Source organism: Emys orbicularis, chromosome 16 (assembly GCF_028017835.1).
Source record: "Emys orbicularis isolate rEmyOrb1 chromosome 16, rEmyOrb1.hap1, whole genome shotgun sequence".
NCBI lineage: Eukaryota > Metazoa > Chordata > Testudines > Emydidae > Emys > Emys orbicularis.
In genome coordinates this window covers 5,542,778-5,561,801 of record NC_088698.1, presented here as the reverse complement: position 1 = coordinate 5,561,801, position 19,024 = coordinate 5,542,778, and the positions used below count along the sequence as shown (strand labels likewise).

At 55.1% G+C, this 19,024-nt stretch overlaps 1 protein-coding gene across 1 annotated transcript in view; it reads left to right on the top strand.

Moving 5' to 3' along the window:
• Positions 1–9,620: 9,620 nt before the first annotated feature.
• RTN4R (reticulon 4 receptor) overlaps positions 9,621–19,024 on the top strand; it is a 54,281-nt gene continuing 44,877 nt past the window's right edge. The window contains exon 1 of the mRNA XM_065417958.1: positions 9,621–9,684. Coding sequence (XP_065274030.1) covers positions 9,621–9,684 — 64 coding nt within the window. The remainder of the gene's footprint in view (positions 9,685–19,024) is intronic.

Genomic DNA, 19,024 nt, shown 5'->3' with positions numbered 1-19,024 from the left:
TGTGTCCTGTGTGTGCACATGGCGTGTGGAGGGTGTGTGCATGCAGCGTGTGCGTGTGGAACAGGCACGCGTGTGGCTCGCTCTCAGCGCTGCAGACCGGGCCCCGGTTCCGCTGACCGTTGCACCCTTTGTTCCCGATGTCCGCTGCATTCTACCGGTTTCGCAGAAATTCTCCATTTCGCTGCAAAAACGAGGGCAGAGTGAAAACTCAGCATTTTCACAGCACTCGGGTGGGGAACTGGGAACGGACCAGGAGCCTTTCTAACAGAGGTCAGCAACTCTCCACGCCTCTCATCGTGCGGGGGGCCGGGCTCCTGGGGAAGGCAGGCCGGCTTCCTGGGCTGCTTTGGCTGATGTCCGGCTTTCAGACGTGGAGCAGGATCTGGCTCAGCGGGCGGCTGGCTCTGTAGTTAGCAGGCTGCTGGGAGGCTGAGCCTGGGCTGGGGAGCAGAAGGCCCTGACATTGCTACGGAGAAGGTTCTGACGGCCTGGCCGGCGCTGATGCTGCCAACGCCTTTCTGGAGTGAGGATGGTGGCAACACTGAGGCATAAATGTTAGTGTTACAACACAGGCAGGGGGTCTGTGGGCAGTGCGTGTGAGTGTGCATGTGTGTGTTGTTAATAAGTAATAGCCACACAAGAGTGTGAACTGAGGGAGCCGTGAAGGCTGCGGTCTCAGCCCACGTGCGAGGCCGAGCGAGGAGTGGACGTTCTCCTGGGGTATTGGCAGAGCATGGAAGTTTGCGGATGAGTACGAATGAGAAGGGGATATGGGATCCTGGCTAACAGCGAATCCAGTCGCATAGCCTGCTCCTGCTGCGTCGGTTAGTTGCACAATCCCTCCAATCTGGGAACAGACCATGTGAACGTGAATCTTGGCCACTGATTTGCTTGTTCCTTGAAGAAATGCCCAAACGCCCTAGAGATGGCGAGGCACCACGACCCCGTAGCGATGGGGGCAGAGAAAGGCCATTGACAGACTCTTGGGCGCAGGACAGTGCTTGCAACCCAGATCCAGATGCAGGCACCAGAGCCAGCTATTCTGGCTCCAGGTTACGGTGGAGGCCCCTGGCGAAGGAATGGAAAATGTTGGTCACGGCTGCACCTCACTCTGTCCCGGGGGTGTGGAGAAAAGGTGGGCAGGACAGGTCGGGAAGGCAGGGACCCGCGCAGGATTCCCGGTGTGGCGAGCAGTGAGGCAGTGGCCCTAGGGACAGGTCAGGGCTGCAGGAGGCTGGGGGCTGGCCATGCAGAGCTGTGAGTTGAGGTAACATCCCCCAGTCTCCCAGCAGCCCCATTCTGGAGCGGGGCATTGTACCCGTGTAGCATACAGACTCAGAGAGCCAGCCGTCCCCTCCCTGCACCCCAGAGAGGTGTGCTGAGGGGAGCAATGAACACAGCCCCAGGCACAACCCCCAGCAGCAGTGGGTGTGCTTCCCCCCGCCTCTCTCCTCGCTTTATTCCCCTGCTCTCTGGCTCGTTCTCCTGCAGCCTCCGGCCCTGCTCCTCTGCTTTCCCTCACTCTCCGCTCTTCATCAGATCCACTTCACGGCCTGCTGCCCACCCATTGCCCTCTGGGATCCAGCCCCCCATCTCTCTCTTCCACCTGGGGAAAGGACTGCAGGATTGGCCTGGGGCCCCTCCTCCCCATACCTGGTGTTTCCAGTTGTGCCCCCTCCTGGCAGCAGGGCGGGGTGGCAGTGCCCTCTGGCCTACCCAGAGCTGGGGCTGCAGGGGCACCGAGAGAGGGGGATGTATCCCTAGCAGAGAGGTGTGGCCTGGCCTGGCACGGGCAGGGCTAGGGCTGGGTACCGGGGAGCGAGAATGACCCCGCCTTCACATCTGAGATGGCCTGTTGGACGCCCCGGGGCCGGCGCGTGCGTCTGCGGGCAGGATTTGGCTCTTGGGAAGGCCCTGGTCACACGCTCCTGGGGGCGAGATGCTGAAATGGGACGTGGGCAATTTGAGCAGCCATCTAGGATCACCCTTTGGATGGCAGCCCCTGCTGCAGGGCCCAAGGGCTGGATCTGGCGCATGAGCCGCGTTCAGGTGTGTCAGAACCGCCCGACATTTCAACCTGATCCGGGGCGTGCGAAGAGAAGGGACTTAATGGGAGCTGGGATCCATGCGTGCCAAACGAGGAGCATTCCCTGAGCCCCGCAACTGAACAGAGACGCCGGGCACTGCCCGTGTGAGCCCCTCGACATCATGCCAGCATCTGCAGAAGGAGGAGGGAGGCAGGGGGATCTGATTAGACCCTTCTCAGCAGATCTGGTATGGGAACGGGAGTGACACTGGAGAAATGGCTTGTTCCCAGAACCGCTGGGGCTAATGTGCTAAAGTTGGGGCAGGGGGACGCGGGCTGAAATCCGTCAGATCCAGGCACTGGGCACCATGCAGGTCTGCATCTGGCACCATCTTCAGTGACCTTTCCCTTGTGCCTATTTTCCTGACTGGCTGCCCAGTGTCTATGCCTGGGTTCCATACCCTGGCTTGCCAGTTGGCACCGCTGGACGGCGGGGTGGGGGATAGACTCACGGGTGAGTTCACTTTTGGTCGGTGCTGGTTTTTCTGCAGCGGTGCACGTTGCTGGGCAGGGACAGCTCCAGACCTGGCTGCTGGGCAGGTACCCTGTGGGCATCAGGGGACACCGTGTCCATGACATAGATCTGATCTGGAGGCATCAGGGGCCCCATTTTCCAGGCTTATGGGAGGAGAGCTTAATGCACCAAAGTGCCATGTCCTGGCATCTCAGCCTCACCCCCCACTATCCACCCCCTGTGCTGCCGTCTGCCCCGCTCCAGGTGCCCACAGAATGGATCAACTTCTCAGTGGCCGGATAGGGAGCAGGGGGAGGCCATGCTGCTGGTCTGGCCCCATGACCCTGCAGCCGTCACTGAGCAGGGCCGACACGTGGCCAAGCAGCTTCCAGGGACTCCAGTCTTGTTCCTTGGGGATTGTTTCCTCTGAGAGGGGTCTTGGCAGAGGTGGGAGAAAGGGAGATGCCATTAGCCAAGCCCCGCGAAGGGGACAGTGCTGGGAGGGGCCTGGTGCATTTGGGGGTGAGCAGGGCTGGGGGTGCCGCTGGTTCCTATTGAACAATAGAACATAGGGAATGTTTCCTTGTGAATGATGGGAAAGCCCACCCCCCCCCGCCCCTCCGCGAAGGGAAAGAGATGTTCTGGGGGGTGTCGCCAGGCGCCAGGATGGCACCGACTCTGCGATCTCCCCATTACCCAGGAGGGGAGGCCCAGCCACAGGGACTCTGGCCAGAAGCTGAGCTACTTGCCCTCCCTGCTGCTTTCTGGGCAGTCCTGGGAGAGAGGCAGGGCCTTGTGCTGGCTGGTGTGCCAAGGGGGCTTGATTCTGGTGAATAGTGCAGGACTGACGGGCTCCATGGAGAGCAGATAGGGCCCCGGCATAGACCCCAGGGGCCACATCCTCAGTGCACCTCAGGGGGTGGAACATCCAGCATTACAGCTCCTTGGGCACCATTTAGAGCAGCCTTGGGGCTGCTCTAGGTTGAGGTGGCTGCCCATGGCCCTTGAGGGACTGTTCCAGCTGCTCTGCCACAGCTATGCTCCTTGCCCTCCTGGCCCCCCAATTCCACAAGATAGGTGTGAGGCGGGGAGGATACGGAGCTATGGTACCAGCTGTAAACTCTGGGGTTTCCTTTATGCAGCAAAACTCCTCTGGGGCCAGAGAACCTGCCTAGGGTTGATTGCAACGTCCCAGCAGCACAAAGCAGCTATAACAGAGCTGACAATCTGGCCCTGAAAATGTAGGCTCCCATGCCCTGAGTGCAGCGACCCCTCCAGGAGGCGAAGGGAGCTTGCTCTCTGGGCAGATGCAGGTGAATTACAGAGGGCTGGTGGCACTCACCCAGCCACCATGCGTTGGGAACGTCCGCTCGCTCACCACCCTGCGCGTGCTTACCCTGTGGCAGCGCATCCAGGAGACGTCAGCTCCCCTGAGGCTCCCGGATGCTTCTGGTGCTTTCTTGGTCTGACTCTTCTTGGTCTCACTGGCCATTGGCAGCACTGGTGGCTTTTAAGGGGCCCAGATAGCTGGGGCTGGAGCTTCGTCAGAACCTCGTGAGGCCTGGAAGACTCTGGGAGTGGGCCACGCTGTGTGAGGTTTGCATGGGCCAGTCTGATCTTGGTGACAGTGGGGTCAATGCAGGGTTACCCCACTGCAGATTTACTTCAGCACAGATGGTCCCAGTGGACAGTTGGCATGCAGTGCTAATGGAAAACGCTCCCCGGGGGCAGCAGGCCAGTGGGATACAGAGGTATGGAAGAGAAGGGTACATCATAGAGGCAAGCCCTACAGACGAGTATGGAACAGAGCTGTACACTATAAAGGTGTGTGGAGTAGAGGCAGCCCCTATAGAGGCAGGCCCAGCAGAAGTGTGTGGTCTAAGGTAGCAGTTTCCAAACTGTATTGGTTCACGTTGTAGCTTCTTAAAAACAATGGATGTTTGACGTACCACATGCAGATTTCTTCTTTTTGTGCACATTTAATTTGAGGCTTTAGTAGGATTAATTTAAGTATTGCCAGGTTCTGCAGTAAAATGTGTGTGCATCCTTTACCAACAGTGCAGGGTTTTGGACAGTGCATCACAAAGGCGCACAACGAAGCTGCCATGATGCTGCTTTGTCTTTCCTGTCACTCAGCCGACGGGAAGCAATCGGTGATGCCATAAAGGGCGTGATGGGCTTTGGTGAGTGCGGCTGAGTGGCAGCCAGTGGCTTGACTGTCTAAAGTGTCTAATGTACGTTTGACGTTCCTGCTCATTTGCATCTAGACGGTTGGTGAACACGAGCCGAAGCCCGCTCTGCTGCCCTTGTACCTCATGTAAATCAAGGCAATACCAAACTCCTTGAGTGATTCTCTGAGACAACAAAAGCGATGGCTGTCCATGGGCTCTGTGTGTGTGTGTGTGTGTGTGTGTGTGTGTGTGTGTGTGTGTGTGTGTGAAAGGGTAAAAGGACGGGGGGGCTAGGTGTGTGTGTGAAAGGACAGGGGGCTCTGAGGGTGAGTGTAATAGGATGGGGGCTCTGGGGTGTGTGTGAAAGAACGGGGCGTTCAGGGGTTTGCCTAAGAGGCCGGGGGGCTCTGGTGTGTGTGTGAAGGTGGGGGCTCTGGGCAGGGCCAGCACAACCCATTAGGCGACCTAGGCGGTCGCCTAGGGCGCTGCGATTTGGGGGGCGGCGACCGCGGCGGTATTTCCGCGGCGGGACCTTCCGCCGCCTCTGTGGGGGGCGGCATTTCGGGCCGGGACCTTCCGCCGCCCTGGGCTCTGGGGTGTGAGTGTGAAAGAACGGGGGGTTCAGGGGTGTGTGTAAGAGGCCGGGGGGCTCTGGGGTGTGTGTGTGTGTGAAAGAACGGGGGGTTCAGGGGTGTGTGTAAGAGGCCGGGGGGCTCTGGGGTGTGTGTGTGTGAAAGAACGGGGGGTTCAGGGGTGTGTGTAAGAGGCCGGGGGGCTCTGGGGTGTGTGTGAAGGTGGGGGCTCTGGGGTGTGTGTGTGTGTGTGTGTGTGTGTGTGAAAGAATGGGGGGTTCAGGGGTGTGTGTGTGTGTGAAAGAATGGGGGGCTCTGGGGTGTGTGTGTGTGTGTGTGAAAGAACGGGGGGCTCTGGTGTGTGTGTGTGTGTGTGTGAAAGAATGGGGGGCTCTGGGGTATGTGTGTGTGTGTGTGTGTGTGAAAGAACGGGGGGTTCTGGGGTGTGCAAGGGTCTGGGGGGGGCTCAGAGGCTGGCAGAGGGAGGTGGGGTGTCTTGTTGGAAGTGCTGCGGGTTTACCGGGGCACCAGGCAGCTTCAGCTCCAGCCCCTGGGTGCCTGCCATGCAGGGCAAACTTCCCAGGTGCTCCCCCTGCTGGGAGGAGAATCAAACTGCAGCCAGCGGGTGGTTCTGAGGCTGAGGAGCCAGGCAGCTCTCCCTAGTCCTGTGACCTGGCTTGAATCCCCTGGACCCAACCCCCACCCCCACCCCGCAACGTGCCCGTGGGGACAGGAGGGAGCTCCTCGCAGAGCCCTGCAGGGCCAGGCTGCAGCGCTGCACGGGGGGGGGGGGGCAGAGGGAGCTCTTGCATGCCGGCGTGTGATACGAAACTTCCCGAGTTCCCCTCAGGAGCTTGATGTGCGTGGCTCAGTGCGGACGGGAGGCCAGGCCTGGGATGGCAGAGCACATGTCTGCACAGAACACCATGCGCCACTCGATGGAGCGGCCAGGCAGGCGTGGTCGGCCAGTGTTATCCGCCATTTTGGCTGAAGGCGGCTTCTCGAGTATTTCCCAGCATGCCGCATGGCATATGGCCCTATTGGAAACAGAGCCGGGGTTTTAGAGTTTGCAGCCTCTCGTTTCCAACAAACTCACGCACCCCAAGTGACACAGGTGCCGCCGTTTGGGAACCCCTTTCCTAGCGTCTTATGACCTGGGCAGCAGCAGGAAATGCACCCAGTTCTATGCTCCTAGTGCATGATTGGCCATTGGCGCCTGAGCTCGGACGTTAGCTTCTCTATGTCCTTGTCTGGCTTCCATCACCAGAGGATGTGAGCGCCCCTGACAGGTGGCACACAGGCCGAAGGATTAGCAATATAATCAGAGCAGGGCACCTTGTTTGTGGCTGACGAGCCCCTGAAATGTGCATCCTGGCAACCCCGACCTGCCTTAGTTACGCTAGATTTGGGCCCTGTTGTGCTGGGCACTGTACCAGGCGCTCACGGTGTGACGAGACAAGCGAGAGCGGGCAGGAAGTTCTGTTCTCCCCACTGCACAGATGGGGACTGGAGCCCAGAGCAGTTCATGACTTGCACCAGTTCACACACCCAGACTATGGGGGAGCAGGAAATGGAGCCAGATCTCCTGTGTTACAGGCCAGGGCCCTCCCCACTGGCCCGCACTTCCCCCATGACAGACATCTCTCCCTTGCTCACACGGATTGGAGCGGCATGGGACCTCCTCTCTGGAGGAGGCCAACACGCCCATAGCTACCTCTGAAGTATCCTGTCACGAGGGGTGGCGAGACCCCGATGTCTCCTCTGAGTGCCCCGCCCAAACCCCAGCTGCCAGGGCAGTAGGAGAACCTGGCAGAAACTGCATCACAAGCAGCAGGGAGAAATGGTAGAGTCTGTGTTTGGGAAGAAACTTGGGCCTTGCAGAGAAGCGACCAAGGCCTAGAGCCAGGTCAAGGCCAGCTGGAGCAACTGCTGTTAGGAACGGGGCTTCCATGGCCCCAGCCCCACAGAGCTGTGCGCCTAGGCCTGGCCCCATGAAGGACGGTGCAACACTCAGTGTGGCAACAGCCAACTTTTAGGCTCCTAAAAAATCCCAGGAAGACAGTGATTCCCAGAGCCGGAGTCAGGCGCCTGTGCTCCCTGTACACAACAGCCCTCAGGCTAGGCAGGGGCTGCCTAATCTAGGTAATGGTAGAGGTGACGGAGAGGGGTCTGGCCTAACCCCTGCCTCTCTGAGGGAGATACGGGCCTGGATCTGGCCCACAGGGGGTCCGTGAATGGGAACTCCTCTCCTGGAGTCGGGTGGCTTAGGCCCCTAAACTGGTTCTGATGGGAATGAGTGAGGGGCCTGTCTCACGTGGTGGTGGTGCCCAGCGTATAACCTTTAGCCCAGTGGTCTGAGCACTCCCCTGTGATGTGGGAGACCCAGGTTCAGTTACCTCCTCTCTGCTTCAGGGGAGAAAACCACTGGGCTAAAAGTTACAAGGTGGGCATCGCCACCGACTCCTCTGCCCAGAACCGCGTGGGCACACACGCACACAGGCTCTGCAGGCAAGATGGGTGTTCCTCCACCTGTCTTCCCCCAGCTCATGGGTCGCTCTGGGGCTGGGGGACCCAGGCTTGTGGACTCAGTGTTTTGGGTTTACAATGACTCTCACAGCCATGCTAACTTGTCCACACAGCACTATGCAGACCTTCTGGCTCAGGGCTGCAGCTTTGACCCGTGTCCAGACTGCAAAATGACAGGGCTTGGACCCAAGTCTCTGCAGCACTCAGGCTCTGACCCTCCCCACAGCAAGGACCTGTGTCCTGAGTCCTTGCTGGCCCAAGTCAGACTGATTTGTGTGTGGCCAGAAGGCAGGCTTGGGCTCAAACCCCGAGTCAGAGCCCGGGCTTCGTGTGCTGTGTAGACATTCCAGAAGTGACTTGCCCAGGGTCATGCAGGGAGCCTGTGTCAGAGCAGGGAACAGACCCTGGGACACCGGCTGGCACAAACCAATGAGCATCCTGCCTCCCTTGGTGTATTGTTTTAATGCTTTTTCCATGTGGCGCTTCCTCCCCCCTCCCTCCCTCCCCAGTGTTTCCTCAGAGGTGGGGTGGGGCTGGCTAATAGCAGAGTGTTCCCTGGCAGTCGCTGGCCCAACAGCTCTCCTCAGCCATGGTTCTCCCAGTGGGAAAGGCCCCTCTTTAAATAGAAGCACGAGTGCTTCTCTGGTTGTCGAGTGTTTCTGGAAGGAGCCGCGCCAGGGCTTTTAGCGCTTGACCTTTCCCGTTCGGCTGCAGTTTCTGAGCATGGGGCCGGCTGTAAAGTGCCTGTGGCTGCTGGGCTGGCCTCGCCCAGCGTGTTCTCCTTGGGAGAGCCCGGGCACTGAGTGAGACCTCGCTGTACAAAACAAGCTCCTGACTGCGGCAGAGAGCTGGGAGCAGCCGTGTTTCCATCAGCTGGGCCCTGTGCCCAGCCATTGCACAAGGCGGGCCCGGTCTGGGTATGGGCAGGGAGAGGGCAATGGATAGGAAGGGACAGGAAGAAGTGCAAGGCCAGGAGGCCAGGGCTTGGTCTTGTTACAGGGGTCACCCAGCTCCGCAGGGGTTATGTTCTTTCCCCACATCAGGCCTCAGAGTGAAAACCACTGAATCCTGGTAACACTGCAGCACAATGTACCACGCTGGCTTCGAGCGGGTGGGCATATCCCTCTAGTGCCTGCCCATGGCAAGTGTACCATGCTGGCTTAGAGCACATGGACGTGCTCCTTTAGTCCCTGCCCCTGGCAAGGATAGGAGCCTGCTACTTGCCCAAGGCTAGTGGGATTTTTCTGGAGCTGAAGTGGCCGAGTTTGTGCTGGAGGTAACTGCTCCGGCCCCATGTCTCAGGGCCATGGTTCATTACACAAATGTTTCCTATGGGTTATTATAACCCCCCACCAAAACTCCTGCCACAGTCAACGTTTATAGGCATTGGCATTCATTTGTGGGGAGGGCTGGCAAGCACTTGAGATCCACCCACAATGCACTGGGGGAGCTTTACTATTATAGTATTTGTATTCCAGTTGTGCTGGGTGCTACACACACACACACACACACACACACACACACACACACACACGTGTCCCAGCTCAGGCACCAATGGCCAATCATAGGTCCCTGCTGGCAGCAATGCAGCTTGCGTGTGTGCTGGCAGAGTCCGTGTTTGGAGAGAAAGTTGGCTCTTGCAGACAAGCACCCAAAGCCCTCTTCTGGCCTTGGAATCTATGAATTGGACAAAGCAGAATCCCTGCCTGCTTTGCCCCACTCCCTCGTCCCCTTAACCAGACTCCATCACTTCCTGCCATCTCCTCCCCATGCCAGGCACCCGCTGTCACTTTTAGCCCTGATGCGGTGCCATGGCCATCCGAAAGGGAACCCCTGCCTTGCGCTGCGTGCCATGCTGCGACGCACAGGCAATCGGTATGTCTCGCTCTAAAGCCTGTGCCACAGGGCGTTTTCTCCTTGGGGGGTTGAAGTAAACTTGTTTCTCAAAACCAGAACGAGCTCTGCCCTCACAGCCGTAAACACCTCCACCCGTTAGTGCACAGCCGGGCTAGAACCCAGGCCCTGCAGATCCCCGGCACAGACCTCTGCTAGTTCATTTACTGGGGCACATGCTCTGTTTTGTGTGATGCAGCCGTTGGAGGAGGGCTCAGTCCCTGGCTCTAGAAGGGAAATATGGTGTAGCGGTTAAAGAGGGACTAACCAAAGCACATATATTTGGCACATTCAGTCTGAAAGGCATTTGTGTGTAGCACTGCTGTATTGGAGAGAGGAGTTTTAGTCCCATTGCTGGCTGCTGTGACCTCCTATAAACTCCCCTTTAACTTCTTTGTGACTTAGTGAAGGCTGCTAGTTGGTTGCCTTCCCAGGTTGGGTTATGAAGCCTCAGTCAGTAATAAAGGCTGTGACGTGCGTAAAAATCAGGGTGGGCACTAATCGTAGTTTACAAAATAGTCATTTATTTAAATCACGACCTTTGTATTTAAATTGATTTTTTTTATTTAAATCAGATTTTTCATTTCCACATTGCCAGTCCTTTACTTCCTGCCTGTTTCACAGTCTTCAATTGCTAAAGTGGATGTTTTGTACTTTGTTTTTTAATTGGTTCCTAACTGTTAGTAGAACATCAGATTTTACAGAGAGCTTTTTCTAAGGCATTCCATACTTCAAATGCTCATCTGTGCTGAAAAAGACCTCGTTAACATCCCGACTATGAGAACAGCACAAACTCAGACACAAAATTGATAAGCAAAGAGCTATCTTTGCAACCCACCCCACCCTCTGAGATATCGAACTGCCTCGCTCGCATCACAGAAGCGGAAATGCTTTGACCAGAGTGTGCTCCTCCATCAGAATTTGCAATGTGAAGTTACTGGGACTTGTGCTTCTGTCAAGGCTGATTCCCCACTCTGGCACGTCGAGTGCAGAAGGTGGGGGCCCGCAAGGATTTTAAAAATTAATACTGGCCACTCCAGGCTTGTATTAAACTCCCAAGGCTACAGCTTCTCTCTGACCTTGGCTGGGTAGATGCTGTGATCACCCAAGTCAAAAAACCCCTTGGGACTCAGGAAAGCGCACTTTGGAATTCCTCCCTGTGGGTTACCCTCAGGCCCTTTCACTGCCCCTCCGGGGAAGAGCTGAGAAAGAAAACAAAGGAAATTAGCTGTTGCCACCAGCTAATTAAACAACATGTGCACAAACCTTGTAGGGCACCAAAAATCCAATCCTGATCTTTAAAAAGGTAAATTTTATTAAAAACAAAAAGAAAAAAAATACATCTGGAACTTAGGCTTTTGCTAGATTTTAAAAGAGCAATTCCAAAAATTAAGCACTAAAAATAGCTTTCTTGAGGGTTCAGCTTAAAGGTTACAAGTAAACAAAAGCATCTGGGATTAGCACAGAGGAGCCCACTAGCTATAAGAAATAAACAGAAATAAACCAAATTGCATCTTTCTAAACATTCCTGATCTACTTACACATCTGGGGGCTCCAAATAAGTCGTTCTAGGTATGATCTGATGATCTATGATCACACCTGGCTTAAAGCTTCTCACAGCATAACTGCTCCCTGTTCCCCTCTTTCCCGGAGAACAACAACAGAGACAAAGGGGAAGTCTTTTTTCCCCATTTTAAAAAGCTCTAGCCTTCCCATTGGCTCTTTTGGTCAGGTGCCCACTCCCTTTCCTTTACCTGGAGGACTTTTTAACCCTTTACAGGTAAAGCAAGCCGAGAACAGCCACCAAGAGGGACTTTACAGCTAACTGGCTGGCTGGGTGTCCATAAAAGGGAGCTACCTCCCTCCCAGCTTCTAAGTCATTTAGATGCTTTTTGACAATCCCAAATTGAGGAGCCTAAATCTGGGTGGATGAGCCTAGCTTTAGGCTGCAATTGTTGAAAGCTTTAGGTTGCGTGTTAGAGAAATTCACAACAACTTTGCTAATGTGTTGCAAGCCTGGTTCACTTTTCATTGTTAACGCGGAATTGATTTTGGTTTGACGTGACAAAGATTTTATGCCACCGCAAGAGAAAATGTTGAATCAAAATACAATGGGAGTCCCTGATGCTGAACCCTGTGGCTGTTCATGTGGGCCTTAAAGATCTGCAGAATCCGGGCCTTTGTTTGCCATATGTGGGGAATTTTGCAGTGTTGTCAAATTACAAAATTACATCACAGGAGTGACCGTTCAAAAAAGCAAAACAGCCCCCATCCCTTATTTCCCTTTTTATAGATTGGCACTAGAAGATTGGCACTTAAGAAGACCAGTCAGCTTAACTTCTGTACCCGGAAAGAAAATGCAGCAAATAATTAAGCAATCAGCTTGCAAACATCTAGAAGATAATAAGGTGATAAGTAACAGTCAGCATGGATTTGTCAAAAACAAATCATGTCAAACCAACCTGATAGCTTTCTTTGACAGGGTAACAAGTCTTGTGGATTGGGGGGGGGGGGGGAGAAGTGGTAGACGTGGTATATCTTGACTTTAGTAAAGTTTTTGATACTGTCTCGCGTGACCTTCTCATAAACAAACTAGGGAAATGCAACCTAGATGGAGCTACTATAAGGTGGGTGCAAAAACTGGTTGGAAAACCGGTACCAGAGAGTAGTTATCGGTGGTTCACAGTCAAGCTGGAAGGGCATAACGAGTGGGGTCCCACAGGGATTGGTTCTGGGTCTGGTTCTGTTCAATATCTTCATCAATGATTTAGATAATGGCATAGAGTGTACACTTTTAAAGTTTGCAGATGATACTAAGCTGAGAGGGGTTGCAAGTGCTTTGGAGGATAGGATTAAAATTCAAAATGATCTGGACAAACTGGAGAAATGGTCTGAAGTAAATAGGGTGAAATTCAAAAAGGACAAATGCAAAATACTCCATTTAGGAATTAACAAGTAGTTGCACACATACAAAATGGGAAATGATTGCCTAGGAAGGAGTACTGCGGAAAGGAATCTGAGGGTCATAGTGGACCACAAGCTAAATATAAGTGAACAGTGTAACCCTGTTACAAAAAAAGCGAACATCATTCTGGGCTGCATTAGCAGGAGTGTTGTTAGCAAGACACAAGAAGTAATTCTTCTGCTCTACACCGCGCTGATTAGGCCTCAACTGGAGTATTGTGTCCAGTTCTGGGTGCCACATTTCAGGAAAGATGTGGACAAATTGGAGAAAGTGCAGAGAAGAGCAACAAAAATTATTAAAGGTCTAGAAAACATGACCGATGAAGTGGGTTCTAGCCCACGAAAGCTTATGCCCAAATAAATTTGTTAGTCTCTAAGGTGCCACAAGGACTCCTCGTTGTTGATGGGTTTTTTTGATGACCTATGAGGGAAGATTGAATAAACTGGGTTTGTTTAGTCTGGAAAAGAGAAGACTGAGAGGGGACATGATAACAGTTTTCAAGTACATAAAAGATTGTTACAAGGAGGAGGAGGAAGAATTGTTGTTCTTAACCTCTGAGGATAGGACAAGAAGCAATGGGCTTAAATTGCAGCAAGGGAGATTTAGGTTGGACATTAGGAAAAACTTCCTGTCAGGGTGGTTAAGCACTGGAATAAATTGCCGAGGGAGGTTGTGGAATCTCCATCATTGGAGATTTTTAAGAGCAGGTCAGACAAACACCTGCCAGGGATGGTCTAGATAATACTTAGTCCTGCCAGGAGTGCAGAGGACTGGACTAGATGACCTCTCGAGGTCCCTTCCAGTTCTATGATTCTATGACATGCCTTAAGGGAGTTGGTCATTCCTTCACTGCGTCAGCTGTTGCTGACCATGGTGCCCTCCTGTTTGATGCCTGGCATCAGACCAAAGCTGCGTGGTTCAAATGGCAGTAGCTGACCCCAGTTCTTTGTGATAAAAAAGATGCCAATCAAGTTAAAAGGGAGAGTGTATAAAATTATTATTCGATCCATCCTGACACATGGAACAGAGAAGTGGCTAGGCACAGGAAAGGAAATCCGTGCACTCGCCACCACGGCCATGAAGGTGTGCAGATGCTCAGACGGTTGGGCGTGCTGTGACAAGAAACAAAATGGGATTGTGAGGGGCCTGGTGCCCCTTGCTCCAGCTGAAGACAAGTTGAGAAAGCCTCATCTCCATGGTATGGAAATGTCTGGTGGAGACCTGCGATTTCTCTTGGGCGGATGGTCCTTGCAATGGTTGTAGAGGGAAGATGATCAAGGGGAGGCCGAACACCCCCTTGGGCTGGATATCATAGAATCATAGGGCTGGAAGGGACCTCAGGAGGTCATCTAGTCCAACCCTCTGCTTAAAGCAGAACCAATCCCAGGACAGATTTTTACCCCAGTTCCCTAAATGGCCTCCTCAAGGATTGAACTCACAACCCTGGGTTTAGTAGGCCAATGCTCAAACCACTGAGCTATCCCTCCCCCCCTTTTTTTCTTTTTTTTTTCTTTTTTGTTTTTTTTTTAAAGCAGGACTAATCCCTATCAGTGGACCCCCTGCTGGCCTTGGGATCTAGGAATCCGTGAAAAACCCAGGCCAGTCCCAAGACATGGTTTCCCATGTCACCAGATGGGATGGTCCCTCAGGATGCGCTCCGTCTCCCTCAGTCCTGACGCAGCCCATGTCCCCCACTATTCCAGCCATGGGCTCCCCCCCACAGCTCTGCCGGTGCCCCTCAAACCTGACCCACAGCCCCCTCCTGCTCTTCCAGCCCTGAGCTCTGCTGATCTCCCTCCCTCGTGACCCCCCAACCCCCCCTGCTCTTCCAGTCTTGAGCTCCCCCCTCACAGCTCTTCAAAGCCCCTCAGTCCTGCCCCTGCTGTTCCAAGCTGGGGCAACCCCCAGTTCAGCTAATTCCTACCCTGCAGGCCCCCCTCCAATTCCAAGTTGAGGGAGCCATGCGGCTCGCTCAGAGCAGGCTCTGCTCAGTGCTCCGCAGGAGGCACACACAGCCCTTGGGAGAAGCCCAAACTTGTCCCTTGGCAGCGGCGGACAGAGGTTTCCCCCCGGGGCTGCACAGGCCGAACTTGGCGGGTGTGTGAGCAGGTGGGAGGGGCCAGCGCTGGAAGCAACGGTATGTGCCATTGCCTAGAGATGCCAGGGCATTGCAGAGACCTGCTTGGAAGAGCCTGGAGCCTGCCCGCGTGGCAGATTTAGATGCTTGGGTGGGTGAGGGGCCCTGCTTGACAGTGGAGGCAGGAGCAGGGAAAGCAGCAAATCACTGAACTGCGCTTGGCGAAAGGTCAGCAGGGAGGATTTACAGCCAGGCGCTGGGCCGGGGGCTCATCAGCATTCTGGGCCGGCGCTTGGAGCAGGGCAGGAACAGGGCACCCGTGGTCCCTGCTGTGTGCGTGCAGGTTCGGAGTCCAGCCTCTACCCCCTATCCTCCGAATGCCCACGTCACACGCCGGGCACAGGCAGGGAGCCCCTGGGAATGGCCCTGGCCATCAGAGGCAGTGTTGGGTTTACCAGGGACTGGGGCAGAGCCTCCATGCGGGGCCCAGACTCCCTGGGGATGGGCCCCTTGCACAGTCCAAGAGTCACCAGGGGCAGCTGTGAGGAGCCTCCCTCTGGCCGAGTGACTCAGAGCTGCTTGCGGGCGTTGCTCTGTGCGGATGGGGGCCCTGTGGGAGCCCCACGGGGAGGGCCAGTCTGCTGCTCGCTCTCACACACTAACTATGCGTGTGCGTGGATGTGAGGGTGTGCAGTACATGGGGCTGTGTGAGTGGGCACGGGCTGTACGTGTGTGTGTGTGTCTGCCCACGGGCATGCCGCCAACTCCCCCAAGGGGAAGAGGGCCATAGGCATCAGCACCCTGGCTGGCCTGGATCCTGCTCCCATTGACTCCCGCTTAGCTAAGTGTCTCCATTGCCGAGAGCCCTGCCCCGGAGGTGCACACGGGGGTTTGCACTGAGGGCTGCTTGGCAGAAGAACTGGTTCTTTCCATTCTGGCAGTTGTAGGGCTGGATGCTGTGGGGCACGGGGCTTGCCCCACTCCCCTGGATTCCAGTGGGCTTGGGGGTGAGCAATCCCTAGCCGGAGGAATAGCCTGCCCCCTGGGAAGAGGGCATTTCTCTCTCACATTACATAATGAATGCTGGACAATGCATTCTGCATCCTACATACCCACCCTACGAGCTGCCCGCTTGGCACCAAGTACCATCCTACGACAACAGGGGCTTCCCAGCAGCCCGGTTTCACGCACAGATGCAGGTTCCTGGGAGAACAACATAAGATGATGGGGGCGTATTCATACTAATAAGGGACGGCAACAGCACTGTTTACTTTGCTTTTGTTAGGAAGTTTGTTTCCATCCATGATCCCAAAATGAAATTAAAAGGCTCTGTTTACCTTGCCGAATTAGCGTCTGCTCCAGCAGGTAAAGCGTTTCAGCAGAGAATTAATGGACTCGGGCACAGATTTGTGTTGAAAATATGTGCATATTTCCCCACCAGAGGATTTCTATGAAATGAGCTGGAATCTCGGGCTTTTGTGTTTAAATAAAATATCATCCCAAGTTTAAACCAGCCACCCACCCACGCTGCTGAAACACGGTGGCCCCGAAAGGAAAGATTTCACATATGAAATAGCAGAGTTTCATGGTTTGCCTGCAGTAGATTCAACGGTGATTTTACAGCAGCGTGACATTTGGATGTTGCTTAAAGATTCAGGACCTGGAATGGGTCAGAATGGCAAATCAGACCTAAAGTGAAAGAAAGATGGTCCCGTGTGTTCTGGGAGCTGGATTCCAGCCCAGGAGCTGGGCTGGATTTGGGAATGTATCTCTCCCCATCCCCCCCAAAAGGCGTCAAATTGTGGTCTGCAGTGTAACTCAGTGCAGAGCTGAGCCCCCCGTATCTGCCTCTGAATCCTGGAAGTGACTCTGACACCTCTAAAATTTGTAGCCCAGGAGAAGGAAGATATGATCTAAAAGCAATGTAGCAAAAACAGCCTTTGCATCTCAAAATGACTGCTTCGGCCTGCCCAAATGCAGCTTGAAAATAACTTGTGTCTGCTCCAGTCGGTGATTCACGTGCCTATTTGCAAACAATTCAAATGCAGTAAATTGAGAGGAAACAGAAATCAGGCTCCTAAGTGAAGCTGCATAAATCCAGTAAATGATTGATGAGGAAAGTCTTTTTTAAAGGCCTGCTGCTTTCTGTCTCCAGTGCTGAGACAGAGAATAATGGAGCCTTCACTTATTTGGGCCGGGCAGAATGGGGAGAGCTGGCAGTGACCTCTGATCTCTGCTCAAGGTCGCAGTCACAGCTTGCTCTCCTCGCTGAGATGTTACCGGGATGAGATGTCCTCACAGAGCAATGTTAACCCCGGAGCTGATGAGCACCAGAGAGCAAGGGACACAGCATTAGGCTCCTAGAACCACTGCTGGAGCCAAAAGAATGTGACTCGCCAGGACAAAAGTGCACTTGGCGAAGAATCATAGAATCATAGAATATCAGGGTTGGAAGGGACCTCAGGAGGTATCTAGTCCAACTCCCTGCTCAAAGCAGGACCAATCCCCGAAGAAGGCCCTGTCCTCAGGGCCGGTGCTACCATTTAGGCAAACTAGGCGGTTGCCTAGGGCGCCAAGATTTGGGGGCTCCAAAAAACAGTGCCCCCAATTTTTGTTTTACAGCGTTCCTACGCCCCCTCCCCGAGTGCGCGGTCGCCGCTCCACTTCTCCCACCTCCCAGGCTTGCAGCGCCAATCAGCTGTTTGGTGCCGCAAGCCTGGGAGGGGAGGAGAATTAGAGCGGGGGTGGCGTGCTCGGGGAGGAGGCGGAGCAGAGGTGAGCTGGGGTGGGGAGCTGCCGCATGGCTCCCCGGGTGGGGGAGCTGCCGCGGGGAGGGCGTCTCAGGGCAGGGGGGGGGGGCGCTGCCGTGCGGGGGGGCGCCTCAGGGCGGAGGGGGGGGTGCAAGGTGAAAGTTTTGCCTAGGGCGCGAAACTTCCTTGCACCGGCCCTGCCTGTCCTGCAAGGGGCTCAGCGCTCCAAGCTCCCTGCGCACCACACAGGATCAGAGCCGTGGGCCAAATCCTTCAGGAGCGGTGCACTTGCACTTCTCACTGACTTCTAGGGCAACGCGCGGGTGAGTGTCTGGCCTGACGTATACAGGACTCGCCTCACCCCTTGCTGGAATGCTGCTAGCTCTGGGGTGGGACTCAGCAGCTGCCCAGCAACATGAGGCACCAGCTTCGGCCAGGCAGTGGTAGACGCTTGGATTTTAAGACCAGGAAGTCCAGTCTGACCTGCATAGCACTGGCCGGAGACCCAACGCAAGGATTCGTACATCCAGCTCTGCACGCCTGGCTGAGCTAGGATTGATCTCTTAGGTGGTTCTGTAGTCTTGACAGAACAATCTACCTAGAGTCAAAACTCCTGAGACCCAAGTCAAGCAGGGCTGCGTCCACACTGCAGAGTAATAGGGCTCAGAGTCTGGGTCCCAGCTCGACTCGAGCAGAGACCCTCCAGCCCGACAGGGTCCTGGGACCCTGGGTTAGTGCAATTGCTGTGTAGACGCAAGGAGAGTTACATTCCAGTGTAGACATACCCTGAGGGTGAGGCACCGGTGTTTCCCTACACCTGAGCTGGGATTCAGACAGGACACTGGGACTCACGTTCCTGTTCTTGTCTCAGGCTAGGTCTACACTACAGCGGGGGTCCGACCTAAGATACGCAACTTCAGCTACGTGAATACCGTAGCTGAAGTTGCGTATTTTAGGTCGGCTTACCTGGCTGTGAGGACGGGGGAAAGTCGACCGCTGCCGCGCTGCCGCCGACTCCGCTGCCGCCTCTTGCCGTGGTGGATTTCCGGAGTCGACGGCAGAGCGATCAGGGATCGATTTTATCGCGTCTTCACTAGACGCGGTAAGTCGATCCCCGATAGACCGATTGCTACCCGCCGGATCGGCGGGTAGTGAAGACAAACCCTCAGATGACACAAAGGGGTTAACGCGTTGGCGGGGGGTCCTGCTGGGAGGGGCCATGCAGAACAACTGCGGGGGATGCGTGTAACACGCCCTGAGCTCTGCTGATGGGAAGTGCTCCGTTGCTCACCTCGGCAGAGGGCCTGGCTAGCTGTGAGTGCAGCTTAGACTGGGAATCACCAGCTCCCTGCAGACCCAGAGCCGTGGGGCACACAGCCGGGGCCGTGGAGCGCCGGGCTAAGTTCTGTGGCCTTGGGTCACTGCTGCCCCTCCCACCATGACCGGAGAGCGAGGACGGGCTGCTAGGCCACTCCCGCTCACTGAGGAGAATCTCCGCATGCCCCGGGCACTACCCTGCTCCTGGGCCTG